The sequence below is a fragment of the Pyrus communis genome, chromosome 5 (genome assembly GCF_963583255.1).
Source record: "Pyrus communis chromosome 5, drPyrComm1.1, whole genome shotgun sequence".
NCBI lineage: Eukaryota > Viridiplantae > Streptophyta > Magnoliopsida > Rosales > Rosaceae > Pyrus > Pyrus communis.
In genome coordinates this window covers 5,373,186-5,392,921 of record NC_084807.1, presented here as the reverse complement: position 1 = coordinate 5,392,921, position 19,736 = coordinate 5,373,186, and the positions used below count along the sequence as shown (strand labels likewise).

General features: G+C 36.1%; 2 protein-coding genes across 2 annotated transcripts; both read right to left on the bottom strand.

The window, feature by feature from the left end:
- Positions 1–131: 131 nt before the first annotated feature.
- On the bottom strand, positions 132–2,294 carry LOC137735576 (pentatricopeptide repeat-containing protein At1g08070, chloroplastic-like). Its single transcript, XM_068475007.1, has one exon. The coding sequence runs from the start codon at positions 2,228–2,230 to the stop codon at positions 413–415; it is 1,818 nt and encodes a 605-aa protein (XP_068331108.1). The 5' UTR covers positions 2,231–2,294; the 3' UTR covers positions 132–412.
- Positions 2,295–3,342: 1,048 nt separating this feature from the next.
- Positions 3,343–9,274, bottom strand: LOC137734099 (glucosamine inositolphosphorylceramide transferase 1). Its single transcript, XM_068473379.1, has 4 exons — positions 8,728–9,274; positions 8,230–8,352; positions 5,630–5,797; positions 3,343–5,399 (listed from the first exon to the last, which is right to left on the bottom strand). The coding sequence occupies exons 1-4, from the start codon at positions 9,076–9,078 to the stop codon at positions 3,717–3,719; spliced, it is 2,325 nt and encodes a 774-aa protein (XP_068329480.1). The 5' UTR covers positions 9,079–9,274; the 3' UTR covers positions 3,343–3,716.
- Positions 9,275–19,736: the final 10,462 nt, after the last annotated feature.

The following is a 19,736-nucleotide window of genomic DNA, read 5'->3' as shown; positions in this document are numbered from 1 at the left end:
CAGGTTAGCTATGCGATTATGTGCATCGGAGATGAAATAATGCAGCTTCTGCCTGAGGAAAACCAAGATCCTAGTACATCACAAATGGACTGATTTACAAAAAATGAAGCACGGTACAAGTGACACCAGTACTAAATAAATTTGGTGTGGATTATGAAGTATAGTTGATAGTTTACAAGATGAATCTTTACAAGAATTACTCGGTAGGTTGACAAAATTATTAAATTTGATCTTCTTGCTTAATTCTTACCTCGCAGAAGATGCATTAGCTCCTGAAAAGCCCGTAAATTTGAACCATGGGATCAAGTTGATCGATCATGCCAGCCGCAATGTGCCAAACTGCCAGCGCTCTTCCTTCCCAGTTTAGCCGACGGTTTATGTTGATATGCCTCGATCATCAAAAGAATGGAGTTCAGTGTGCCAAAAGCTCATGGTTCTTTATGTGGCTCATAATCTCTTCTAGCAATTTGTATATTTCTTTGCTTCTTTTATGTGATTTGTCACCCTTTCTGAATTCATGAACAATACCATCAAGTTCGATTGAACTACACCCGGGAGTTTTCTTCACGTTCTTTCCCTTCATCGCCCGTCTCAACTTCACTGCATCCCTCCACCTATTTGCAGAGGAATATATGTTTGACATGAGCACATATGCACCATCTCTCTCGGGCTCTACCTTCAGTAGTTTCTTCATCACACTTTCAGCAAGCTCTACTTTCCCATGGATCCTGCAGGCTCCCAATAGAGCGCCCCAAACAAAGGCATCAGGCTCAAGTGGCATGTTTTCAACAAACTCCTCTGCCTCGTTTATTAACCCGGCACGGCCTAACAGGTCAACCATGCAGCCATAATGCTCTGTCTGAGGTCTGAGCTTGTACACACTTGACATCTCCCTAAAATACTTCTGACCCTCTGCCACAAGTCCTCCATGACTACATGCTGCAAGGACTCCGATAAATGTCACCTCATCCGGTTCAATGCCCACTTTAGGCATTTCAGCAAATATATCCAATGCCATCTCTACCTCCCCATGCATAGCTAACCCAACAATCATGGCAGTATATGAATATACGTCTCTGCGATTCATGCATTGAAAAACTCTAAAGGCTCGGTCTATACTTCCACACTTAGCATACATATCCACAAGCGCATTTCCTATAAACCCATCAGCCTCGATCTGATTTCTATCAACATAAGCATGTACCCACTCCCCCATCTTGAGCACTCCAAGATTCGCACACGAATTCAAAACGCCAACTAAAGTAACATCATCTGGCTCAAGACCCATTCTTTGCATCTCCTGGAACACGTCCAACGCCTCCTTAAATTTCCCTTGGTGTGCTAAACCCGATATCATCGAATTCCAGGAAACCACATTTCTCACAGGCATCTCATTAAAGACTTTACGTGCAAAGTCGGCATCCCCACACTTCAAGTACATATCGACCAACGCATTGCCTATAAAAACATCTCGGCATACCCCATTATCGTAAATGTATCCATTGATCTTCCTACCCAAGCTCAAGTCTCCCAACTTCGAGCAAGCAGAGAGAACAATGACCAACGTCATCTCATCCGCCCTCATCTCTGCGTCACACATCCTAAAAAACGCTTCAACTCCTTCTCTCGGAAACCCCATTTTAACATAAGCCTGAATAAGCGTAGTCCACGAAACCAAGTCCCTCTGAGGACTTTCATCAAACACCATCCGGACCCATTTCATAACCCCACAAACAGCATAAACCCTCATAAGAGTGTTATTGACGTAAACATTGGACAAAACAAGCCCGGTCTTGATAGCGTAGGCGTGAATCTGCTGCCCCTCTCTCAGCGCACGCAACTGCGCGCACGCTTTGAGAACAGAGGGGACGGTGTAATGGTCAGGAAGGATGCCATTGGCAAGCATGTGTTCAAGCAATTCAAACAGTTGGAAAAGGGAGGCTGTTTTGGTGGTGGGATTTGAAGGGAGGCCTTGGATGATGGCATTGTAGAGGGAGAGGCAGAGGTCTGGCTTTTCCAGGTGGTTTAAGAAAGAGAGGATGTGAGTGGAATGTGAGTGTTTGTGTTTGTGAGGAGGAGATGGAGGAGAAGAAATGAGGTTGGGATATTTGAGAGGGAGAGGCCTTGTTTTGATGAGAAATGAATGCAACTGTTTGAGTTGTGTTGTGCTTATTGATTTGCATGATTTGAGTCTCCCATAAACATGGACCCATAATTCTTGGGAGTTCATGTCATACACTCATAGGGGGCATATCAGGTTTTCACAATGGGAAGAGGACTAGAAAGGTTGAGGAAGACACTGAATTGTTTCCTTTGGCCTTCTTTCTTCTATAGTAATTTTTGGCTAAAAACTTAAATTCTCTAACGACAGAATGTAAATTATACATCTTTGCTGGAAGATATAAGTAAAAACCTAAATTTACATTCCTTTTTTTATATATTTGGTGACAATCCCACTAATTAAGAGATAAAATTAAATAGGATCTCAAATTTACATCTCTCATATTGGAGCAGCTTTTGGAGATGCTTTAAGATAAGTTTTTTTAACTACAATATAACTTACGAATGTTAATTTGAGATGTAAAAGTCAATATTGCATCCTATTTCATCACATTTACATTTTCAGAAGATGTAAAACCACATATAAATTTATGTATTTGACTACTATACTTACAAGTACTTATTACTATTACTATATGACAATCAAAATAGGTTTTAGTGACATTCAATAAGCATCTATGACTGTCGGATGGTAATAGTACTAAGTAAGTTTCCACTCAAACAAATATTTGCCCTCCCATTTAAATTGTCCATGGAAGATTTATTTGACCTCCCATTTGAATTGTCCATGGAAGAGTTTTTGGACCAACAACTAATGTATACATACTTTTCGTCGCCATATATACCGTCGATTCTAGATGCTCCAACCGACTAAACATCCAGTTTCATTCGTTGTATTGGTCGGATGGTTTCATTTATATTTCTTCAACCATATTACCGGTAGATGAATGCCATTTTTAAAATGACACGAATGCCCTTTTGAGGGCAAAACCACAAAGGTCAGCATATTCGAGGATATGTTCATGCAACGGGAATGACAATATGATAATATTCCAAGTCAATTACAAATGTCATATTACAAAATTGAAACGTATAACAATACGTGATTGAATTGAAATACCGTCACGCTAATTAAGATTCTCTCCTATCATACACAACCTACACAATTACAGTTATCAACCATATAAAACCATCAGGCACCATCATCCAATTTCCTCAGATGCTACATATCATCCACCCAAATTTGTACACACACTACTTATCTGACTAAACACATAACAGTTGAAACCTTTTTCATGATTCACTCCGGCAATATAGCATTCAAAGTATATGGCAAAACATCATTTATCAAATTAGTTCAACATACATGTAACGGAGTAATGTCACAACACAAAATTTCCCTGCTGCAGAGGCCATGGCACATCCAAAACCAAGACGATAAAAACACATACTGGATCAATGTCCAGCAAGACATCAGAAAACACAAAAACAATGCACATCTTAGTGATCAAAATTCAAATCTATTGATAAACTAATTCCCTGACAAGAAATTCACAGGGGTGAAGGGAGTATGGATTACTAAAAGTTTACTAAACGAAGAGAGAAGGATTAACAAATTCAGGAGTTGTAAGCGACTAGCTACTATACCTCCCTGGCTATACATCCCAACCATCCTTCCGCTCATCAAACTCCCACTTGCGCCCAGCCAAACTTCCATACATCTCAGAAAATTTCAGGAGGCAGTTGCTCCTTATATGGTAGTGAACTTTTGTATTTCGGCTTATTGCAGCACCAGATAACTTCGATGTATCTATTGCCCACGCTGGCTTCACATACTCCACATTCTTGGATTCACTAGCATTTGCATACAAGTAATTCATCAGTACGTCCTCGCAGTTGAAATACTTGTCCACCAATTCCCTCGCTTGGCTAGCTTCTTTTCCCCAGTACCTCTCGAAAGCTACTTGACTATCAAGGAAAGCTGCCCCCGTGAGAATCATGTTATATCCTTTATGGGTCCGGGCATATTTCTCACCTCGATACTTCAATGGGCTTCCGTCAATTAGTCGGGGGTAGAAACCCACAATACGATCCGGGTGTTGGCGCCATATCCTGAATCCCCTCTCAACATCATTGCAAGTCATCATAATGTCGTCATCAAGCTCAAGAACTGCTCGGGTCTTTATCAAAGAATCCAACTTGAACCGATTATTCAGTGAGTTTTGTTTCTCTACTCTGATCCTAACCGGCACTGTGGAGTCAAAGTCGCTAACTTCAGGTGGTATTCCTTTGTTCCACACCACAACAATTTCTCGCACTGAGGAACATCTGGAATAATGTTTAACATACATTTTCAAATTCCAGAGACGAGCGTCATAGGTCATTGTTAATAAGGTGAACTGTGAGTAATGACCTTTCCATGGATAAGCTTCTTCTGCACCGCTACCACCATAGATATATTTAACTCCTGTGCACATCGCTGCAACTCCAAATGCCAAAATTATCGCAAGAACCAGCCTTCCAGCACAGGTATTAGGCTTAATCCTACCTCTGAGGAATGAAACTCCTCTGTTCAAGTGGCTGCAAAACCGTCTCACTTTGGAAGAAAACAAATGTGATCTTTCCCAGGCCCAGAACGCATCACTCCGCTTACCTGAGTAGCGAGTGCACCAATTGAGAGGAATCACGCACTTCACAGCGCCAAGTAGTACACCCATCAATATAATGAGTACAGCAACAACGGAAACTGAAGCACTGCCAAGAATAAACCTCCGAACTGAATCCCCAGATGGTACCCGGTCTCCATCCATCACTCCAACCCACTCACCAGTATTTATTTGCTGCACATCTAGATGATGATGGCGAGCACCATTCCAAGCATTACGGCCCTTACTTGGCTCTATCAAGCCCAAGGGAACTTCAACTTCTTTGTAATCATCCTTGGAAAGAACTTCCACCTTAAAGGTACGCACTCTTCTCCCATATGTTTCACCACAGTCTTGACCAACACGATAAAGATTTCCTTTGTAGAAAAATGGTCTGCCTCCATTTCGAGCCCCAAAGCTCTTGTCCCTATTATATATAGGGTTCTTTTTGTGTGGTTTCCAAGGACCAAGAGGGGAGCTGCTATACCAGATTTCCAACTGTCCATTCTTTGTGGTGCCAAATCCAGTGTTATCTGAACCAAACAACCAATACACTCCATTATAATCAATTATGAAAGAATCAACAAGAGGCTTTTTCATGATCACTCTCTCTAGAGTCCATTGCAAAGGAAAATTGAGTGCTCGGTATAGACGAACATCCCCTTTCATACCACCCTCAGGCATCATATATATCTGTAAGAAACAATAAAAAAATAAGTTATACAACAGATATCGAATTTACCCTAGAAAATTAGGTGATAGGTGCTTTTTTATGCAATCAGTGTGTCCCGTTAAGCTGCAACTTGACCAAAAATGCATCAAACAATTGTGTAGAAATAATCTGTTACAGATCTTTACTTTCATTCACACTGGTGACAGGATCAAATGGGCTGGTGTGCACGTAAAAAGAAATGTGTTCTTACTTGGCCAAGGTAGTTGAAGACATACGGGTAAGAGAGATGCCACTCTTCGTCCAAGGCAATGCCCAATTGCTGCCATGTTGCTCCCTTATCAATACTTTTCGAGACTCCAATATCTCCTTGCAAAGTGATTGAATTTTTGGTTTCATAGAACAAGTAAAAAATATCTCCCTGGAACAAAAAGCAGAGATATTGAGTAGCACGACCCAAGTAATTCTAAGAAAAGTGACTAACAGTTAAGACCTTAATACATGCAATGCCGACATATCAGAATATGCATATCCAAGTAAACACACATTCAAAACACATGCACACAACACACACACACATGCAAACACCGCTAACAGTCTCCAAAAGGTCTATGAGCTGGAAAAATCATAGTACACCTCAATTAAAAAACAACAGAGACAACATTCCGGATTTTCTTCTGTTTACCACATTGTAAACAACTTGGTCAGCATAAAACCAGTTCTTGCCCAAAAGGAAAAAATATTAAATTGTTAAAAACTCGTCAAATAACTTTTGATTTTTGTTCAGGAAATAATTTCTCTCCTGCAGGATGACGAGGGAAGGAAGGAGAGCCTGTCTTAAAATAAAAAAATAGATTTCTGTCCTTCATGGTGACAGACAATCACATCCTGGTTGAAGTGAAAGGATCTAAAAGAAATAAGAATACACAAAATAACTACAATAATTCCTCACCTTAGCACTTTCTAATCCATGTACCAAATAAAACAGTAGTTTTCCTTTTTTTTCAAAGCCAAACAATGAAAAATGACCTGTTTTTTCCTCAAGGAAATCATTTTTCTTGGAAGAATTTTCTACCAAAGCAAATGGATCCTTGGTTCAATCAAGTAGACATAACATCCCCTATTTTGACTTAAGTTTGAAAATATAAGGGATGAAACAAAAACCAATTACAATGACAAAATATCATTGACAACTATATTGGCTGTCCCTTTCAAGGTGTTGTGCATATCACGTTTAAGAATGGGAAAAACAGAACAAACTCGGAAAATCGAAACAAAATAACCAAGATATGCAACACCAAGAATTAACATGGTTCGGCTGTATGTGCTTATATCCACGGGGCAAGAACAACAATCTTTCACTATATCAATAATGAGTACTATGGATAATCTTGCAATACCTCTATCTCTTTTCTTGACCAAAAAGGGACATAATATTCTCTCACTCTAACTCCTTCACGAACAAGAAATACACTCTTTATCCCTTTTCTTTTCTCTCACACACACTTTGCCCTCACAATATTCTCTCACTCTAACTCCTTGACATATTGTTTTGCTCCAATTAAAAACTAGTGCAATAGCCCCCTTAGACATAATAAGGGTCTTCAATAAGAATTAATAATCCTAATTGGAATCTATTTATGAATCCTTCTTCAATTGAGAAACCAACCCCAGTTGTGAAAACAACTTCAATTGGGTAAACAACTTCAATTGGGAAAACAACTCAAATTGGGAAAACAACTTCAATTGGGTAAACAATTTAAATTGGGAAAACGACTCCAATTCAGAAAACAATTTCAGTTCGGTAAACAATCTTATCCTCTAAGATTATAATTCCTAATAGACTTAGGACAACTCATCATGGGCTATAAAACCCAACACACAATACCATGACAATTTTAGCAAGTGGTGATCCCGTGCAAAGCACTATCGGAAAACAAACAGGATCTTATATTATCAAGTTACTTGAATGCATCTATATCCACTATGGTCAGCACCCAGCAAAGTCAGGTGATACCAATGTCAAAACAAACAATCAACAAAATGACAAAGGCAGGTGATACCACTATCAGAACAATCCATTAACAAAATGACAAAGGCAAGTTTTTTTTGCCACAGAACAATACAGAGAAGAAAAGGAATACCATGTTAGCATCAAAGAGGGACTCTCTCACTACCATCTGGGTCCTAATCAAAATCATGTTTTGCTTGAGAAAGACGAATCAACCAAACATAGCCATAGCACAACGTCAAATGGTGTATGAATGAAAGGTTGAAATTAAATAACCAATGAACGACCACACCCATCATGCATCCATAATGCACTTAATGTCCATCACACACCTCTCCTTAATACAACTCTCCAACAAATGACCTGTCTACTTCACACCACACAGAGATGACAAAAAATATCACTAATGTCAACAGACTACAACACAATATCACCATCTCGCTTATACTCACTTAAACTTGTTATCACTGTTGCCACAAACAAGAGCAGAAAACATATTGTTGAAACCTTACAACTCAAGTGTACCAAATCCCGATTCCAGCCCTAAACCTTCGACCCAAGGAAAATTGGTTATAATCTATACCCTACCATATCCGTTTGTGCTCTTCACATGAAATCATTTAGTCCTCAAAGTTTAGTGAGAAAGATGACCAAAACACACTGCTGTAACAATTCACTCAATGTTTAAAATATACAAACTCGTGATATTTCAAGTTCCGGACTATACTGTACAGTAAATTGGCCTTCGAATTCTGCAAATCAGTACCGAACTCAATTGACATGCAATCAATCATACATTAGAACTGTAAAAACGTAAAATATTTGAAGGGCAGAGCAAATACCTGGACGTAAAGGAAAGGATCGGCAACAAAATTACTTGGGAAACCAGCATCAGAAACTGAAGAACAAGTCACAACCGGGTTCGCCACCGGCCAAGCTGCAGAATTGTCCCTCCATACATTCATCTACACCAAATTGCAACCCAGTTTCAAAATTCGAAATCTCCAAAAATCCATAATTTAACAAAAAATTGAAAGAAAAAAAAAACAAATTCCAAACTAACAAAATAAAATTAAATAAAAGAGTTTTCCTTAAGAACTTTTCCTCCAAGAGCTAAATTAATTTAATACAGAGGAAAAAAAACAAAACAAAAAAAAAAAAAAAAAAAACAAAACCACCCTTCCAGCAAGGCCAATTCATCCCAAACAAGTCAAACCAAAAGAAGACTAAATTGAAAAGCCAAACCCACCAAAAACCAAACTGAAATTAAGAAAAAATATTCTCAAAATAATACACACCCCATACAGTGAAAAAAAAAAAAAAGACAAAAGAAATCTTACAGCTTCAATGGGCTTGAGGGAAAAAGGAGAGTCACCGAAGAAAACACCAACAGACCATGAACCTTCATTGTCCTCCTGACACCCAAGCATGGAGGGAGAGGCCAACGCCGTCCGAGCATAAAACGGCGTGAAGGCGAACCAGACGTAAACCGTGGCGACTGATCCGAACAACACAAAGCACCCCAAGAAGAACACCAACCCCGACGACATCAGGCACCTCCACCTGCACCTGCACTTAACGCTCATGTTGCAGCAGCTGCCGCCGCTATTACTCGCACCATTCGCACAACCACCACCCACAGCACCACCGCCACCGCCGTCGCCGCTGCCGGAGGCCAGACTCGAACCCATTTTTTTCCCAGAACCCCACCGGACGCAGACCGATGGATTGGGTGTCAAAGCCGCAGGAAGAACGCCTTAACAACCGCCGCGAGCATTTGGGTTTGATTAATTGTGTGATTAGTATGTGATGTTTGAAATTTAGCGGTTTTAGGTTTTTGGGAAAAATGAAAAAGGTGACGGAGCGAGAGATGTTATTTGAGTTGGTGATTTTATAGGGAAAGCGTTTTACTGGATATAAGTGATGTGAATTGTCGCCCATCAAATTAAAATACTATAAAATCCCAATTTACTCCTTTATAAATAAAAACTATATTTTTTTCTAATTCTTTTTTTTTTTTTTTTTAATTTACAGCTTTAGTGAAAGGGAGAAAGGTTAATAAAGTTTAGGTAATGCTAAGGCGGTTAAATTTGAACCTAAAATTTGCAAACTAAATGATGTGTCATCAATAGTAATATGCATGTTTATCAACACTTAAGCGGTGTTCTAAAAATCGGCCTAGGCACTAGGCAATGAAGGCCCGCCCCCTATTTAGGGCAAATCGTTTCAAAAAATTGGTCTAGAGCTAGGTGGCAGCCTAGGCAGTTTGGTTTTTTTTTTTTTTTTTTAATTAATTGTGTGCTATTTTCTTTTGGGAGTTTTAACGAAAAGTCCGCAGTACTATTCATTTTAACGAAAAACTATATTTTTACACTCTAAAGTCAAACCTGGTACTATTTATTTTACCCTTTATTTTGTCCTTATTATTAAAACTCAAAGTTTTCAAACCCTTTTCATTAGTTTTCTTTTTTCTTTTTTAGTTTCATGGTAGTATACTTATGGAAATGGTGTACCTATTTTGCAAATGATGGATTGGACTACAAGTTCATCCAATTGTGAAATGAATTGGAGAACTTTTGAGAGGATACATACAAAGAAAAAAAAAATTAGATACAACAAGGTTAAATAATTTAGTCTATATCGAATCCAATGCAAATATCATGAACAAAAAGAATTTAGTCTATCATCCAAGAATACTCCTCATTATGATTATATGTTTACTGTTTTTTAAATATTGAACTTGTTGGATGGATGTACTTTGTGTATTCTTCTACTTCTATTTTTGCATTCTATCGTTCTTTTATTATCCATACAAATATAGTTTTTTTTTAAGCCTAAATAGGCACTTAATTACAAGATATATAATAAACTTACATAAATCTGCCTAGGCACCCACCTAGGCCCCGTCTAGCCGCCTAGGCGCTACACCCCTGCCTGCTGTCCGACTAGTACCTAACGTTTTTTAGAATCTTTCGCTTAAGTAATAAACTAATCATCAACTTCAATGTCTTTTAGTTTCTAAAATTTTGTTTACAAATTTAGTTTCTCTAGCATTATCTTAATTTTTTTTCCTTTTGTACAAGGAAGAGTGAGGCGAGTTTCGGTGTAGACAGGAAATATGTAACTCTAAGCTAATTCGGTTAAGTTTCGCTTAAGTAATAAACTAATAATCAACTTCAATGTCTTTTAGTTTCTAAAATTTTGTTTACAAATTTAGTTTCTCTAGCATTATCTTAATTTTTTTTCCTTTTGTACAAGGAAGAGTGAGGCGAGTTTCGGTGTAGACATGAAATATGTAACTCTAAGCTAATTCGGATAAGTTTAAGTTATGAGAAAATTTATGTGGAGCTTAACTTGCAAAAACACAATTCAGTTTTCAAAAAAAAAAAAAAAATTGGAAGCCAAATTTTGAAAATTCAAAAAATTAAAATATTGTAAAATGAGTTTTTAATTTAAAAAAGTGTAAATAACTCCTAAATTAACAAAAAAAAAAAACGAATATAGTAAAGATAAAACAATAATTAACATCCTGTTAAAATATATGTAAACTACATATTAATAGAATTGGTGGCAGGATTTTATGAGAGTTAATGTTAAAACTGTTGAGTCTTGCCGCAACCCGGTTGTCCCGAAATGGTCACAACCTTCTCAGGGACGACTCAAGGTGAATGTTGATGGTGCCTGGAACAAGGAGCTGATCCTCAGAGGCGCGGGAATTGTTATTAGGGATTCGAAGAGAGTTTGCATAGCTGCTGCGAGTAAGAGATGTGATGATGTGTTCCCTCCTTTTCAAGTTGAGGCTTTAGCAGCTAGAGAAGGCCTTGTGGTGGGGTTTTAATTATATTTCTTTGGAGAGTGATTCGCTTCAGATCATGTCAGCTTTACATGAGTCTTCTACGGATATGTCCCCCATTTGACCAATCATAGAGGATGCTAAGTACCTGCTACACTCGGTCGTTGAAGTTACTGCGACCCACATCTGCCCCCAAGCCAATTCCGTAGCCCATTGGCTAGCCTATTTTGCCCTCCATTTTGGAGGTGATTGTACTTGGGATAATGAACTTCCCTCTTTGATTTGTAATTTAATTGAGGAGGATATCTCCATCCCTTATACTTCTTAGCCTATTCCTGGCTTGTTTGAAATATATCTCGTCTTTTATAAAAAATAAAAAAAATTAAATTCTCATTATCAACCAAAACTCCATGAAGTTATTATTCTAACTCTCTATTCAAGATTGAACATAGATAAAAAAAAAAAAACATGGACAATAATGTAATTTCTCATAACCAAATTTTGCTGTTTTTTTACAGGTCTAGCCTACCTATAATTCTAACATATTTCAAAATAAAAAGTAAAAAGTAAACATCTCTCTCCTCATTTCCGCTCTCACGTTCTCTATTACTCTCTTCTTCTCTCACTCCTATTTTAAAAATAAAAATAAAAAAATTTCTGGGCATATGCTAGTGTGTACCACCACTCTGGGTTTCAATATCCCACCCCCCCCCCCCCCAACGGGTGGTTAATTACAAAATTTGATTAATTTTTTATTACTTTTCAATTACTTAAAAAAAAAAAACAATATATATCACAACTTCGATCTACATAAGTTGTTCGGATATATAACATATGCAACTTGATTTTTCTACATTGTCATCAAAGCTGAGGTCCGGCTTGGGGCTTGATTATATCGGGGAGGTGTTGAATGGGAAGACCCTAAACAAATGACAGCGAATGCCGGCTACCTTGTAACCAGTGATTCTTGGGGAGGGCTTGTTCGGAGGAGGCATTATAATATACGAACAAGTGCTTCTTGACCTTGACTTCTCGTCAATCCTCGTCGAGGACGACGTTGGCAAAGCACAAGTTTGACAAAGAAAGTCGAATAGGAAAAACAAATGGGAGGATAATGCTTCCATTCTTTTGTGGAGAAATACATGAATAATGTATCTTCACTGTATTAATTCTGTAATTAAAACCATGCAATGTCATAATCTTAATTTTAAGATCATCTAAAATTTCATTTTAGTTGGAGATCGTTTTGTCATCTAAATATATCAAACAAATTAACGATTGATCATAAATATGTTATGTGATGTTTGCCTGTCAATTTGTTTCATACATTTGGATGCATAAGCAATATCTGATTCAAATGGTTTTTTAGGTAATCTATCTCTAAATAAATATTAAAAACATAAACCTAATTATAAAATTTATACAATGAAAATACATTATTTGCAATAGATATTTATGCACCCCCACTCGTAGATGCAAGTATTATCCAAAAAAAAGAATGATGTGCAGTCATTACTCTATTTGGCCTACGATATTCAATTTTGAAAATTATTATTGTCACTTCAAAAATTTCATTGAGTATTCCTTACAAGTATTTTTCTTTCTAAATATAAAAGATTTGTATTAGATAATTAAAATTTTCAAGTGTCAATAACAATTTCTTTAAATGATTTTTTGAATTCAAAATCCACATATTGCCAATGATTATAAAATAAAATAAATCATGTTGCAGAGTAGAAGTTGAACTCATATCTACATATTTAAATATACGTAAATAGCTGGAGGACGGCGGTTTCAAATTTGTTGGCGCACTTTGCTTATACCGAAACAAGTTTACCCTTCCATTCCATCCATCAACTTTGAAAATTTCTTTCTCTTTGCTGCAAAGCAAACAAAAAAGAAAGGAAAAAAGTTCGATTAAATGCACCGAACCAATGGTGGAATTTATTATTCCAAAGCCGTTTGGTGGTTGTTCAATTTGGTTTTTTCATTTTGTTGGACTTTGTTTCTTTTGGGTCAGAAAACTAAACTCATGTCAAATTTGGCTTTCGATGTTTTGGAGAAAGGAACGGAAAAGGTTTTTCTTCTTTCTTGAAGGAATAAAAATAAAAAACAAGTTTAATTAAGTGTAAAATACAAACTCACAATTTCAAATCTATCATTTTCTTTTTATAATTATATAAATGAGTTTTAGGGTTAGTTTATGTTAATTTTTATGATTTAGTTGTGTTTCTCTCAACTTATAAGCGAGAAGTTTTAGCTTATCGATAGTAAAATTGATACCTAATTATATTTGGCTTATTGCTTGATTTATATACATTGAATAGAAAATTACGAGAATCAAACTCTTTACGGGGGTCGCAAGTGACCCTCTACCACAGTGGTAGAGATGATTGTTGCCCTTGCACCATGACATGTATTTGAATCTCGTCAGCTCGCTAATCTAACATCTAATCTAACAAATTTATCGTTTGACTAGAAAGAGAAAAAAAAAAAAAACTCTTTACGGGGGGGGGGGGTCTCTTGCCATTTTTAATTAAATTGTAGCTTTAATGTTCAGTCATGGGAAACCTCATTTACCGTTGTCATTCAGTGAGAGGTATTAGGGTGTCTTGGTGGTTAAGATTTTAATTTTAACCTATTGCATTCCGGGTTCAAACCCTCTCTTATGCTCTTAATGTAAATTGTTGTACAACATAAGTTGTAGTTAAAAAAAAAAAAAAAAAAAACTAGTGTTGTAACTTGTAAACACAATTGTGCACATAACTATGTTACAAATAAGTTTTTCCTTTTAATAGATCGATGGCAGGCCTTGCACAAGAAGATTAGAGAATAAAAGGATATTTGTGGAATATCTGTTGTAATTAAAAAATAATTAGTGGTGTAAACAAAATTGTCTCATCGTTGTGTTATATAATTTTTTTTTCCTTTTAATGTAAGGAAAACTAATGAAAATGGTTTGAAAACTTTGAGTTTTAACGATAAGAACAAAATAAAGAGTAAAGTGAATAGTTCCATGATTGACTTTTTAGTGTAAAAATATGATTTTTCATTAAAATGAACAGTATCATGAGCTTTTCGTTAAAACTCCCTTATATATATATATATCTATGACAGTCGACAAAAGAAAAATAGATCGATGGCTGCTTTGCACAAGAAAATTAGAGAATAAATAGATTTTTGTAGAGTCATCCAAGTACCCTTCATCATATATATTTGGGTAAATGACAAAAAAACTACCTTAACTATTGGTCTGATGACACTTTCATATCATATCTTTTAAAAGTGACAATGTCATACCTCATCTTACGAATCTGTGTCAATGTCAAACCTCCATCGATTTTTCTGTTAAATGCTGATGTGGCTTGAGACGGGATCCACTTCCTAGCCAAGTGGATAAAAATATTAATATTTTAATTAAGTACCAAATAAATTATTTTAATATTTTTATTTTAAAACATGTGGACCCACCCCCATAATTCTCGCCCTTTCTCTCATTTTTCTTCCTGATCCGTACCCATCTCTCCCTTTCTTCCCATTCTCCCATGTGTTCCATCTCTCTCTCTCTCTCTCTATCTCTCTCCTATCTCTCTCACCTTCACCTTCATCCATTCTTCACCTTCTTCCTTCGTCCATTCTTCACCTTTTTATTTAAAAAAAATTTGGACCAAAAAAATCCAGATTTTGTTTGTTTTTTTTTTTTTTTTTTTTGCAGTGGGTTCGTCGGGCCTGAGACAAGATCGGCGAGGCAACGAGGATTCAGGGCCTGATTCGGTGGGGCCTGGTACAAAGGATTGACGGGTGGGAAGACGGGGTGTGTCCGATTTAGGTGGGAAGGTTTCTGGGTTTTGGGGATGTAGGTGTGCAGAGAGGGATGAGAAAGAGAGGAGAGAGGTCCCACAATTTTATATAAATTTTTTTTTAAATTTTTAATTTTGAATATTTAATTATTTTTTTATCCAATTGAATTAGTGAGTGAACCTCGTCTCTAGCCACGTTAGCACTTAATAGAGAAATTAACAGAAAAATTAACAGATGTCTGACATTGGCACAAATTCGTAAGATGAGGTATGACATTGTCATTTTTAAAAAATAAAGTATAAAAGTGTCGTTCGACCCATAATTGAGGTAGTTTTTGTAATTTACCCTATATATTTTTATGGAAAATCAAATACACGATTAAACAGTCAATATGATAGGCTAGCAAACACATCAATTGCCATATTCTTCCTTGTAAATGTGATTAATCATATAACTTGGATATGGCCCAACAAATATTTATATATGCTTGATGAGAGATTAAGTGGTCATGAATTTGAATCTGCTCCTTAATTGCTTGTACTATGATTTTAGAATCTACTTTAATATTGACTTTTTTTTGTTCAAATGACATTAAAAATTGTCCTTAAAGCTGTAGCTTGAGCATGTAGCACAAATCAAATATATATATATAATTATGAGAACGTTTTCTTTTGGTTAATATGTGTCACAAGCGAAGTTCTAAAAAATTGTAGACGTTAGTCGGCAGCAGACAGGGGCCTAAGCTATTTTTTTTTTTAGTTTTAAATTATGTTTATTATACAACATTTAAATAAATGTCTATTTATACTTTAAAAAAGGCATAATTTTATTGTGATACATAAGTTGTAAATAAAATGACATAGAATTATAAAGTACTAGAACATATTGAAACATTAGGAACAAGCATGTAATGAGTGTTCATCCAAGTATCCACTAAGGGCTGGTTTGGTATTGCTGTGCTTTGAAAAAAAGTTGATTCTGATGTGCCGTGAGAATAAGCGGCTGTGAAATAAAGCAGCAGAGTGTTTGGTAAACTTTTTTGTAAAAGTGCTTTTGAAAAAAAAACAGTATTATAGTGTTTGGTAAACTTTTATGTAAAACAGATGTGAAAAAAAACCGATTTTTCAAAGCTGGGTTTTGCAGCTTCTTGTTTTTGGCTTTTTTTCACCCAAAACTGTGAAAAAAAGCTGAAGCTGAATGTTTACCAAACACAAAAATAGCTCCCAGCTTTTTTTGATACTAGCTTTTTTCAGAATCACCTCAGTACCAAACCAGGTCTAAGTCTCTTACAATTTTATTGAAAAAATAAAATAGAAGTTATTTATTTTCTCATTTGAGAGTCGCGGTCTAGGCGGTCTAGGTGGGTGCATAGGTAGGTCTAGGTGGGCTACGCTACCGCCTAGACAAAGCACCCTTTCTTATAGCATGTAGAGATTAATCGTGGCGGCGGCCAACCGCCCAGCGCCTAGGTGGCACTAGGCCGAGCTTTTTAGAATACTGGTCACGAGAATGTCGTCTGTGAATGTGGTTGAAGATGTCACGGTCAAGACATTGCTGGGACTTTTTTGGGTACTCTGGAGTACCCGGAGTGACATGTATTTTAAATGTTAAAAATTTGCTTAAAAATATAAAATTAAAGATTTTAACGGTTATAATACTCAAGTGATACGTACTCCATAACACCCAAAAAATTTTGTCATGGCCACAAAAATGTTGTTGCTGTTTCCTTACTAGGATTTATTTTACCATTTAAGGACAACAGTTAAAGGTAAATGGGGATTCCAAATGACTGTATCCAACTGTGTCGTCTGACCTAAGAAAGAATATTACACCATTATTTTGTGCAATGTCGGCCCTGACGATGCAAGTCGTGACACCGTACAGGACCCTTAAATTTGGAAGGGTCCTAATTTACGATTTTACTTTACCTATATATTTCATATATAAATTTAAACGTACAACGATATATTGAATTGTTCTCTCAATGCAATTCTCTAGCGTATTATCTCTAATCCAAGAATTGGGTTCGAGTCTTCCCAGTGGTGGCTTTTTTGTGTGTTTTATTTTTAATTATTTTGGTATCTAAATGCATGGTTTAGTGTTTTATTTTAAATTTTTTTTGGTATTTAAAAACATGGTGTTTTGAACCAAAAAACTTAGGGGAAGCAAAAAGGCACCTAGCTACCATACAAAGAATTTTTTTCTTCATTTATATTATCATTTTTTATGAATAAAAATGTAAAAGAAAACATAACAACTAAAATGTTAGACCTTTTAAGGGTTTTTATTCTTTCTTTTTTTGTATTTATAAATAAGGAGTTTCGAACTCAAAAACATAGGGATGCAAATAAGGCCATCTCCAACCGAAGGGTCCAGAGGGCCGAAAATAGCCCGAAAACCGTCTCCAACCGAAGGCTAGGCCAGAGGGCCCCACGGAATCGGAGAGGGCTGGCTGTATACAGCCAGCCCGGGGCTGGCCAGAATGCAACGGCTAGCACGTTAGCTAGCCGTTGCATTTGAACTTTTTTTTTTTTTTTTACAATTTTATTGTTATTTTTTATTTACAAAATTTTTCCTATAACTTCTATTTTTCATTTTTTTTTAAATTCCATTTTTTCCTATAACTTTATTTTACAAAATTTGTTTCATATTTTTTTTAAATTCCATTTTTTCCTATAACTTCTATTTCACAATTTTTTTTTTTAAAATCCATTTTTTCCTATAACTTCATATTTTTTATGCTCCTACGATAGTGGATGATGAAGATGATGTTGATTATGGATATTAAATTTAAGTTGTTGTAGTTTTTTAATTTAAGTTAATGTTGTTTTCGAATTTAATTGTAGTTTTTAAATTTAATTTGTCGTTTTTAAATTTTAGTTGTAGTTTTTAAATATAAGTTTGTTGTTTTTAAATTTAAGTTGTTGTAGTTTTTAAATTTAAATAATAAATTATGTTTGGCCCTATGACCCTCGGTTGGAGATGGTTTTTTGTGAGAGGGCTGGTCAGAGGGCTCGTTTTAGCCCTCTGGCCCTCCAAGATATTAATATTTTAATGAACAGTACATGACCATATTTGTCTCCGTCTCCAACCGAGGGCCAAAGGGCCAGAGGGCTCGTTTTAGCCCTGTCACAAAAAACCGTCTCCAACCGAGGGTCAAAGGGCCATAGGGCCAAACATAATTTATTATTTAAATTTAAAAACTACAACAACTTAAATTTAAAAACTACAATTTAAATTTAAAAATTACAACGGTAACTGGCCCAAAAAATAAAAAAAATTAGAATTTTTAAGAATTTTAAACAAAAAAAATTGGCCAAAAAAACCAAAAAAAATAAAAAATTGAATGCAATGGCTAGCTAACTAGCTGTTGTATTCAAATTTTTTCTCAAAAACTCCTGTCGGTTATAACCGACAGGATTGCTCTATTTTTTGGCCAGCCCTTTGACCCTTTCATATTTCGTGGGGCCCTTCAGATTCCACGAGCCCTCTGGCCTAGCCCTCGGTTGGAGACAGTTTCAGGCTATTTTTGACCATCTGGACCCTTCGGTTGGAGATGGCCTAAGTACCTAACCACTGGTCCACCACACCTAAAATTGTTTTTTTTTTTAATCTCAATTCATACATAATCCTAAAAATTAAAATGTAAAATAAAACATAGCAATGAAAATTATATACAATTTAAGGGTCCCCATTAAAATTTCGCACAGAGCCCCCAAAATCTCAAGACCGATGCTGATTTTGTGCATTAACAGTCATCCTATAAACATTTATTAAAAGGTGGTCGTTTTGAACAAGTTTTTATATAGAAACTAAAATTTGTATTTTGTTGCCTTAAGTTGTGTCAACTTCCACGGTGGCCCGGTGGGTCAGGTGCTTTGTCGTTTTATTTTTGTTTCTGTAGAACTGTAGTACTTTTGTCGTTTGGAAGGTTGATAATGATATGTACGTAGAAGGTGAAAGCATTAAAAAACATGGAACACGTTACGTATATCGGATAATACTGGCAAGCTGCAAGCACCGTTTTTGGCTTAAGCTGAATTAATCGTTTTCGCAGTCTAATAGGATAGTCGAAAGATAATTTTTGTAGTAAAAAAATTAAGATATAAATTTTTGTGATGAAGTTTGTTAATATTTAAACAACTGTGGTGAAAACTGAAAGTAGTTACATTAGTTTTCAATTTAAAAAACAAATAAATAAAAAATTAATTTAAAAACGGCCCCTTAAAATTTATTTGGTAGCAATCAACTTACATAATTTAATGGTCTAATAAGCTTATTCTTTCCAAGTAAGCACTTGGCTTTTATTTTCGGAAAGAAATGTAGTCCTTATCCTCCCTCCCCAGTCCCCACTGCCCTAAAAGACAAAAAGAAGAAAAGTGTGTGTGGTCGGATGCTCACGGCTGAATAGTTAGCCCAATTCATGGGATAGAAAATGGGATGCCTTCAGATTTTGAGAATATAGCCAACCAATCTTATTGCCAACAGTAGCAATCTAGATAACCCATGCATTTGATAGAAATCGGCACAAGAGGTAATGCTCGACCTATTTGCAATTTGCATCCGGCATGGACTCAACGGTTTGAAAGAAATCACTCTATAACAGGCAATGGAATTTGAAACTCACTTTGAAATTCGATAGACTCGATCGGAACATGATGTTATCGTTGAACGGAAAAATATGGCTTTTTTATACTAGCTATGTTAAAAAAGAATAAAATATCCATAGCCTAGGGCATGATTTACCTACGTAAT

Excerpts from the sequence above, each read along its gene's own strand:
- LOC137735576 (XM_068475007.1), bottom strand. The coding sequence starts at position 2,230 with ATGAACTCCCAAGAATTATGGGTCCATGTTTATGGGAGACTCAAATCA.
- LOC137734099 (XM_068473379.1), bottom strand. The coding sequence starts at position 9,078 with ATGGGTTCGAGTCTGGCCTCCGGCAGCGGCGACGGCGGTGGCGGTGGT. Across the intron at positions 8,353-8,727 it reads CCCTCAAGCCCATTGAAGCT|ATGAATGTATGGAGGGACAA; the intron begins GTAAGATTTCTT and ends AATTTGGTGTAG. Across the intron at positions 5,400-5,629 it reads TCTTCAACTACCTTGGCCAA|ATATATATGATGCCTGAGGG; the intron begins GTAAGAACACAT and ends TGTTTCTTACAG.